Genomic DNA, 9,529 nt, shown 5'->3' with positions numbered 1-9,529 from the left:
ACTTAGTATGTGAATTATTTCGTTGATTGTTTAGAGTATTCAGAGCATTATGATAATGGAATGGGCTTTCAGCGATATTTATGTTGGATGGGTTAACCCAATTGAAGAAACAGATATATTCGTTTGATTTGAAAAAGAAATAGATTTTCGGAGAAAATTCGGTTTTATGAAAGTTTGATTTTGATCTTGTGATCTGTGTCTTCAGAGTAATCTGTTTGTTTCAGTTTTGCTATCATCGAAGTAATCATTAAACAGCTTAAATATAACTTGAATTGTATCCATTTTAATGAAATCCATTTTACTTGTTTGTCAATTTCAATGGCAGCTTGATACATAGTAAAGTTTTGAGGATTGTCTAGAAAAAAGAGCAATAAGGATCGAAAAAGCATAATATATTTGCTAATTTGTCAACTTGATTGAATTGATGGATCATGACAACCATTATAACCTTCATTCGGATTGAATAAGAAACATCTAGCTATGGTATATTATTATTACAACAATGTAAGTAATGAGAAGAAGTCGATCAATTAGCCGTAAAAGTAGAGCCCATTCTCGTATAGCTGCTCGTGAAGTTGATTGAAATGGTTGTTGATTAGAAAAATCATTAACATTAGCTTCTTCATCGAACTTAGTTGATTCCAGATTCACTTTAAGAACAAATATTCGTGCCAAAATTGGGTTTGTTAGATGGTGGGCCAAAAAACTTGGTAGTGGTGGACATGTTACCATCAAAGACATGATCAATTGGTAAGTCATATTGGTTACAACCAGGGAAATTGTGATCAACATAATATTTATACTGATGCAGCGAACTGAAATAAATCATAAAAATTGGAGTGAAGATTTAAATCAAGACAAAATATAACATTAGAATGATTATTAAGATAATTGTTACCTGCATATGGAACTCCTAATGAATGAAAACCAATATTGTCAGCCAAGAACGAAAGTAAGAAGATTAAAATGAATATAGCAAGTGACCCAAACACAATGCGATAAATTGACCCGATGGGTACAAGAAACGCAACTAAACCCAACAGACTGGCAGTTAGATATGGTATTGCAATGTAATATAAATGAATATTGACTCGACGAGCAACCGATATATCAATCTCAACCACTGATTTGTGCGATTCAAATCCCTTTACATCATGAAGAAATCCTTCGATTTTCTCAACGCTCCACTCGAGTTGTTCAAAGTACGGCTTTCTAACTAAACGTTTACCTAAATAAATGAATTTGAACAAGAAATTAATAATCAATAACAATCAATTTACATTGCATATTAAAATAATTTACCTTTGACCAATCTAATTTCATTGACATTGTAACTCCAAGAACCAAAATATAAACTACACAACTGTTTGTCAAATGGATAGTCGGCCAGATCTATGTAGCAGCCAACAGCAAGGTTGCTTGGTAGTCTAAGGTTAATTTTACCGTCGTAATTTACTTCAATAATTGAATGTGAATCAACTCCAATCCAATTGTTACCAACAGCCATGTTGAAAACTACTATATCAGGTGTCCAAATCTCATTCGAATCAAATTTGAGCTTCTTAATACCGTAATATTTGGATGGATCCCATGTAAGGAATTCATCTTTCCATCGCTTTTGCAGCACAGTGTGAAATTTAAACATAAAATGTCAGTTTATCAACGAAATCAAATGTAAATAGAAAGGGTAATTTACTTACCAATATGAGGACACCACTCAGATGAAACGTTTGTTCAATTATATCCTGGAAAACAAGTCAGAATTATTGAACGAAAACCTACTTTACACATCTACTTACCACATCAATTATTTCAGCGATTCCTAGAGTAAAAGTCACATTAATGCAAGTTGATGGTTGCTTAACTGGACGACTGTATCTGTCATAGTTTTTCAATAGGTCACTTCGGAGTGCTTTGATAGCTGAGTATTTGTCTGAGATGCAAAACAAAACGAAAAGTTAACAAAGAATGAGTTTAACTTCATGTTAAATAGTTTTACCTTCACTTTGAACTGTTGTGATGAATGTTATTAAAGTAATTAAGATTGAATTAAACACTTTTTTAAGCATCTTCAACTAAACTTTTACTTTGATTCAGATATTTCAGAATGGTGAAGATTATGTTAAACTGAATAATGCTTTGTTATTAAATCAAAACAATGATATAACAAATGTTTTAGATCAAAAAGACATAATTTGGTGATCAAATTTCTCGTTTTAATAGAGACGCCTAGCTAAATACAATTAATCTTTTTCATTTCACTCACTTGGTTCGAGTCATTGGGCTTCATGAGATATTCATTTTGATCATACTTTGCTTGCTATTCAGACTGGCTTCGATATTTATTGCATCAATTTGCAAATTTTGTGTGACTTACAAGTTAGCCACTGATTTAAAGTTTATTTGGTTGCTGAAATCAAAATTGTATAGCCTGTGTTGGTAAATTATGGGACTTCAAATCATACGAATACATTACAAAAAGTCCCATAATTTACCCACACAGGTTATTGCTAAAATGAATCGTAAAATTGCAATTTTATGAAGCAAATAAGCTTGTTGCTAAAAGAGACACATTTGTAAAATTTATGCATCAAACTTGTAAACAAATGGGCGCAAAATGGGTAAAAATTTATTTCTTTCAATTTTAAACTCTGGCAAGTTGTAGAGCCATGAAAACTGAGTCCTTAGGTGCGATTAAAAGGATTCTCTTATCGATAGTTTTGAGAAAATCGAATCCAAAGTTGAAACTTCGATTGTCTTTTGTACATTTGTGGGACCAGATATTTTCATGAGACTTGATCTAAATTTTGTCAATTTTAATTATCAACCGGACAATGTACTTATTTTTAGAAATAAAATTCTCAGTTTTCTGTAAAACAGATCCTTTCGATTTTCGTTTAAACCGACCTATTTCTGTAATCGGGAAAATTAGAGAGCTGAAACTCACTGTATGTCCATAAAAATTGTTTGTACAAACCATGGATTGAACATTCTTTTCAAATAATCAACAGTTCTCTTGATTTTGGCCATTTACCCAAAAATTTCGAGCTTCGATAACTCGAGAATGGCATCATCTATGATCATCTTTCTTCGTCTAAACATTAGATTTTATTGTGGCCTTTAATATAATATGACTGAATATCGAAGAAAAGTTGAGCTAATTCAAGAAATAATGAATATATTTCTAAGAGATAAGATTTGGGTTCATCAACCATTTATCAAGAACCACATCTGGTAACATAAGTAATAAATGCTCTAACTTTTTTTGTAAAATCTTTAATGGCCTAATATTTAAATGAATTATAGTCAATAACAAAATCTAATGATGGCTCCAAGAATGATGATCATAGATACTGCCATTCTCGAAATATCGAGGCTCGAAATTTTCGGGTTAATGGCCAAAATCAAGAGAGTTATTGACTATTCGAAGCAAATATTCAATTCACAATTTGAGCAAACAGTTTTTATGGATATACAGTGAGTTTCAGATCTCTAACTTTCCCGATCACAGAAATAGGTCGGTTAAAACGAAAATCGAATTGATCTGTTTTACAGAACACAGAGAATTTTATTTCTGAAAATAAGTACATTCTCTGATTGACCATTAAAAGTTACTGAATAGGGATGAAGTCTCATGAAAATATCTGGTCTTACAAACGTACAAAAGACAATCGAAGTTTCAACTTTGGACTCGATTTTCTCGAAAACTATCGATAAGAGAAACCTTTTAATCCCACTAAAGCACTCAGTTTACATGTCCTCACAACTTGCCAGAGTTTAAACTTGAAAGAAAGCAATTTTTACCCGTTTTTTGCCCATTTGTGTACAAGTTTGATGCATAAACATTACAAATGTGTTAATTGTGTCTTTTAACACAGTAAAAACCTTTTTCTTCATGGTTTTTGTGCTTTACTTATGTTTTGACCCGAAATTATGCTTCTGATAACATGTTAAATGTTCAGTGTTCAATGTATAAGCTCTTATGTTTTTCGAATCCCAGTTTTTATCCGTATACAAACCCACAAAGTTCATACTCTTGACTCTAAAATCATGTTTTTGTCCATAATCCTTGTCGACAAAGCTTGAAGATACTATTTAAGTCAGTTTGTGCAGTTCAACTCGATTGTTTCAATCGTTTGAAGAGACTTTCAAACCTTTCTAGCTTCCAAGACCTTCCTAGTCCATTATCAACTTAATGATGCTAGACGCAAATTAATTGTAAAAATTAGTAACACTCCATTAACACCATCTTTACCTTTACCCATGACTTTTGCCAAAAACTAACGATCTAACTGTTCTCAAGGATTTCTCTTAATTTCATCTCTCATTAACCTTATTGTAGTTAAATTAGCTTCATTAGTTTTTATGTCCCTTCAAACCAAAGGAGTCTAAATACGAAAGAAACTAACTTTTACCCATTTTCGCCTATTTGTGTAAATTTTCGCATAAATGTGACAATTGTGTATTTTTAGTAACAAACGGTAATAAGAATATTTATTGGACATTTTAGACTGTTACAAATACAGAAATATATTCATATAATGACCTGAAAATGATCAGTAAATGTGAATTTCGCATACCAACGTTACGAATGTCAAAATTTCATTCTTAGAAACATTAACAACATTTGGTAATAAGATTTTTCTTTTAATTAACTTCATTATTGAAAAATTGTTTAGCTATGGTATATTATTATTACAACAATGTAAGTAATGAAAAGAAGTCGATCAATCAGCCGTAAAAGTAGAGCCCATTCCCGAATAGCTGCTCGTGAAGAAGTTGATTGAAATGGTTGTTGGTTAGAAAAATCATTAACATTAGCTTCTTCATCTAATTCGGTCGATTCCAGATTCCCTTTGAGAACAAATATTCGTGCCAATATTGGGTTTGTTAGATGGTGGGCTAAACAACTTGGTAAAGGTGGACATGTTACCATCAAAGACATGATCAATTGGTAAGTCATATTGGTTACAACCAGGGAAATTGTGATCAACATAATATTTATACTGATGCAGCGAACTGGAATAAATCATAAAAATTGGAGTGAAGATTTAAATCAATACAAAATATATCATTAATAAAATTATCAAGATAATTGTTACCTGCATATGGAACTCCTAATGCATGAAAACCAATATTGTAAGCCAAGAACAGAAGTAAGTTGACTAAAATGAATAAAGCAAGTGACCCAAACACAATGCGATAAATTGACCCGATGGGCACAAGGAATACAACTAAACCCAATAGACTAGCAGTTAAATATGGCATTAAGATATAATAAAAATGAATATCGACACGACGAGAAACATTGATTATGATGCGAGCGACGGAAACATTTGAAAAGGCCGTATACTCTGTGAAAATGTAACCTGAAATCTTGTCAACGTTCCATTCACTATTTTTCACGTAAGGCTCGTAATAAAGACGTCCACCTATTTTGGTATAAAATGGTTGTAAGATAAAATGGATATTATCGACAGTATTTATACTTCGAAATTAAAATTACTGAATTGACTTACTTTTACTTTTGGTTAAGTTGAGTTCATTAACATTATAAACCCAAGAGCCAAACTCTAGATAACATGTTTGTCCATCAAATGGGTAATCGGTTAAATCAGTGATACAACTGACGACAATATTGCTTGGTAATAATGCAAAGACTCTTCCTCTGTAATCAACAGATAGAGTTGAATGAGCATCGGAAGCAAATGTACTCATACCAGCAGCCGTGTTGTACGGAATGATATCAGGTGTCCAAATCTCATGAAAGTCGAACATTACTTTCTTTATTCCATTATACTTGGATGGATCCCATACGAGGAACTCATCTTTCCAAGTCTAAAATAAAAACACTCATTATTGTAGCCTTTAAACAGTTCTTTAAATCGATTCAGGGGCGAAAATTTCTCACCAAAATAATATTTCCATCGACATGAAATGTCTGCGAGGTCATATCCTGAAAAAGGAAAAAAAGAAAGCAAATAATAATGTTGATTTCATTCAGTTTTTAAATAAACTTACCAAATCGAGTATTTGTTGGATGCCAAACTGAAAAGTTACGTTGATGGTTGTTGAAGCCTGCTTAACTGGGCGACTATATCGATCATAATTTTTCAATAAGTCACCTCGGAGTGCTTTTAAAGATGATTGTTGATCTGTGATGAAAAATAGAAAATTCAACATGGAAAACAAATTGAAAAGTTGGAGTTAACAAGGATGTGGTTTAACTTGATTGTTCAATAGTTTTACCTTGACAATAAACTGTTAGGATGCATGATATCAAAATAAATAAGATTGAATTCAACACTATTTTAAGCATATTTTTCAACTAAACATTTACTTCAAATTGAATAAGTTAAGTATAACCAAGATTATGTCAAACTGAATAACACTTTGTTATTAAAGCAAGTCAATAATATGACAAATGTTTTAGATCAAAAAGACATAATTTGGGATCAAATTTCTCGTTTTAATAGAGACGCCTAGCTAAATACAAATAACAATTAATCTTTTTGATATCTGTAATTTGGATGCAGATTATTCACTTTCTCAATGTACTCAAAGTTTTATTTCAATGTTTTTTGAATAATACTTTTAGCAATGGATGGTTATTGAATAATAAATAAAGTGCTACTAATAATTAGCTTATAACAGGATAAAATTTTATTCGTGCAAAATGAAATTCCAAGATATTCTATGTACATCACTTTTTTTTGATTTTTTTAAAAACACTCTTCTTTGCGGCTTTGGCTAATTCAAGTTGATCATTCGCACAAGAAGTAATTAAATTTGAATGAAGACAGTCATATAAAGCGTTTGTGTTTTGTTCGCTGTGCAATATTTCATTAAGTTGGTCTTTTTTCAATTCAACTAGATCCGCGAAACATTTAACCTTATTCATAATCGCATAAACATTGTATAAATTAACTCCTGGTAAATTGAGAAGAAGGTTTTTTGCTCCAACATCATATTTATCGAGAAAATGTTCCGCTGGAAGTTGTTCTTGAGATATTGATATGGCTTTCTCAGCACTGGGTTGCTCTTTATCTTGTTTAAGATATTCAAAAACTTCGGCTGAAAAATGAGGTGAAGGTGACCAAATTATGCGGACAAGAGGAAAATGTAGAGTTAATATAACCAATTTAGCCATTACATCAAGATTATCTGTTTCTGATCGACGTGCTCCTAATCCCCAGTATTTACCTTTAAAGTTAAATGATTTATTTTGGTCAAATTCAATCAAAATAATTGATCTCTTATAGTGACGGGTCATTGCACTACATTGATTGTATAAACGCCCATTGTTAAGTGAACCAATTAAATCACTGATTGATTTACGTTCCACGCAAGTTTCTGGTGTCAATATATAATCACCAATCTCAATAGTAACTGGTTCAATGTCAATTCCCCTCTTGTGAATTAATGAAGGTAAGCTACTTCTGAATTCTCTCATATCGACAATTACTAATTGTTTAGTTGACTCTTGAGTTTGTTGACCACCGGCTTGTCGAGTTGAAACTTCTTGAGTAAATGATAGTCGGATTAAATCAGGATTATCACCAGTTTTACCATCTCTGTTCTCTGGAACAACCATGGATGCTTTAGCTTTAATTAGGCTTTCAAAGGCCTCCTTTTCTTTACGCAAGCTTGTTAAATATTTTTGCTCCTCTGATGAACCGTCGTACATGAAAAAATAAACTTTAGCTTGTTCAGGAGACATTTTGCAAGCCTGGTAAAGTTCAATTTGTCTAATTGTACCCATATCAGGATCATATAGAATGAAGTACTCGGGTTCATATTGAATTAATTGTTCCTCGAATCGTAGGTATCCTTCAGACGAAGCGTGATAATGTAAATGAAGTTGACCAACTTTTTTATTCTCCTCTTCAAGTTGGTCATAATGGCGGACAATTTGAGTGAGCGTAACAATACCAGGATCTAACTCAATTGTTCGTCTACGTTTGGCTGGAGGGTTATTCAATTCAATATCATCATCAGCTTGAACATTAGTCCTTACAATATCACCGAGAATTGATTTACTTTTGATATAAATTTCGTTTAAAACAGTCTTTGGTCCTTTATCAAGAACGTCTTGTAATTTCAAAATAGTCCTATCATCATTTACAACGATCATCACATGAGTATCAGTCTCTTTTTTACTAATTTCTTGATTGATTTCATCAACAATATCAACAAATGAATTCCACTTTCCATTCATTTCAATATGCTTGTCACTAGCATTTTGTACGAAATCAATAACTCGATTTTTTGAGCTAACAAATAGTATTTCTGCTGGTTCCCAAAAAATCCAATCAGAAACTTTGGCATCGATCTTGATATTATCTCGAATTGATTTGATTATTTTGTAAAAAGTGATGCAGTCATCATCGGTTAAAGATAGAAGCAATCTACCTAAAAGTTTTAAATCATCGATCAATCTTTTCGTCCGATAATTGAGTTGATGCCAGACCGGGTCAAATTGTTTGCGAAGATATTTGTCAAATCCAGGACTTATAGCATTCTCAGCTGTTGAAACGAATAAAAAAACAGTTTGTTAGCAAATAGATAAGTTCAGGTGTAGATTCAGAAAAACTCGTTATTCATACCAGTTAATTCATCAATATCGACAACAAACGAAACATTCGCCTTGGATATTTCTTTTAGACACATTGAAATCAGGTCCATAATTGCAAATTGGATATTTTTCATATGTTCACTTAATGAGAGTCTTATTTCAATAACTTCTGGTTTAGCTCGACTTCCAAGTGATGCATTGACGGATGCATGAAACCGAGGCCACAGATATAATTTCTTAACAAAAAGAAATCTCATGATACGGTCAATTCTACTGAATCCACCGACAAAGGCTGACGGAAAATTTGAAAATCCTTTAATGAATCCAGTTTTGTTTTTCATTCTGTATAATCGAAGAATGAAAGCTTCTTGACATTCATCTTCAATTTTGTGAGCTTTAAATACAATTAGGCCTGTAATCAGATCAAGAGGAATACGCTCAAGAAGCATATCGACAACCAAAATTCTTGAGGTTACAAAAATAATTCCGCCATCAAGGTATAATTTTTTCCTCTCATTGACACTGTATTCAGAGGTAACCGAGCGAGGGTGAAAATCATCAGGCTTTGATCCAATGGTCAACGATTGCAGAATAAAATTTGTTTCTTTATTTGATGCATTGATTATAAATACCAGGTTGGATGGGGCATTATACGTCCGAATAAACTCCGTGACAACCTTCTCTAATGTCATTCCTCGGGAAGTTATCATCAAACAATCATCCTCCAGAAGATTTTCCAACATTTCTTTCTCAAACTCGAGCAATATAGACATTTTTAGTTTAGTTGTGTAAGGTGTCTGATGCACAAATAAACAAAATATTAACTAAGAGACATGGTTAAATAAAATAACACACAGTTCATAAAATTAAAGCTGTTAGTTTCATAAAAATTAATAAATAACTTTAATTTGAAATGTCATACATTTAAAGCAAAGAGAATCACAACTCATGTTT

At 32.2% G+C, this 9,529-nt stretch overlaps 2 protein-coding genes across 2 annotated transcripts; both read right to left on the bottom strand.

Annotated features, from left to right (window-relative positions):
- Positions 1–265: 265 nt before the first annotated feature.
- Positions 266–6,391, bottom strand: LOC107362499 (uncharacterized). Its single transcript, XM_015929580.3, has 12 exons — positions 6,250–6,391; positions 6,022–6,155; positions 5,912–5,956; positions 5,520–5,838; positions 5,103–5,432; positions 4,681–5,019; positions 2,000–2,011; positions 1,800–1,933; positions 1,701–1,745; positions 1,303–1,615; positions 899–1,228; positions 266–815 (listed from the first exon to the last, which is right to left on the bottom strand). The coding sequence occupies exons 1-12, from the start codon at positions 6,317–6,319 to the stop codon at positions 475–477; spliced, it is 2,412 nt and encodes an 803-aa protein (XP_015785066.2). The 5' UTR covers positions 6,320–6,391; the 3' UTR covers positions 266–474.
- A 249-nt stretch (positions 6,392–6,640) lies between these two features.
- mei-9 (DNA repair endonuclease XPF mei-9) lies at positions 6,641–9,508 on the bottom strand. The gene is made up of 2 exons (XM_015929924.2): positions 8,607–9,508; positions 6,641–8,526 (listed from the first exon to the last, which is right to left on the bottom strand). Exons 1-2 carry the CDS (start codon positions 9,346–9,348, stop codon positions 6,704–6,706), a joined length of 2,565 nt encoding a protein of 854 aa, XP_015785410.1. The 5' UTR covers positions 9,349–9,508; the 3' UTR covers positions 6,641–6,703.
- Positions 9,509–9,529: the final 21 nt, after the last annotated feature.

This window comes from Tetranychus urticae, chromosome 1 (assembly GCF_039701765.1).
Source record: "Tetranychus urticae isolate SD_2017Ah chromosome 1, NJAU_TeUrti_SD_1.0, whole genome shotgun sequence".
In the NCBI taxonomy this organism is placed as follows: Eukaryota; Metazoa; Arthropoda; class Arachnida; order Trombidiformes; family Tetranychidae; genus Tetranychus; species Tetranychus urticae.
Note: the sequence above shows the minus strand (reverse complement) of the source record. Positions and strands in the feature narration are given on the sequence as shown.

What these genes read in the sequence shown, in the direction of transcription:
- LOC107362499 (XM_015929580.3), bottom strand. Translation starts at nt 6,319, where the DNA reads ATGCTTAAAATAGTGTTGAATTCAATCTTATTTATTTTGATATCATGC. An exon ending in TCGATGGAAATATTATTTTG is followed by an intron (nt 5,839 to 5,911) that starts GTGAGAAATTTT and finishes TTTTTATTTTAG; the next exon opens with ACTTGGAAAGATGAGTTCCT. An exon ending in TCGCTGAAATAATTGATGTG is followed by an intron (nt 1,746 to 1,799) that starts GTAAGTAGATGT and finishes CTTGTTTTCCAG; the next exon opens with GATATAATTGAACAAACGTT.
- mei-9 (XM_015929924.2), bottom strand. Translation starts at nt 9,348, where the DNA reads ATGTCTATATTGCTCGAGTTTGAGAAAGAAATGTTGGAAAATCTTCTG. An exon ending in CGATATTGATGAATTAACTG is followed by an intron (nt 8,527 to 8,606) that starts GTATGAATAACG and finishes TCGTTTCAACAG; the next exon opens with CTGAGAATGCTATAAGTCCT.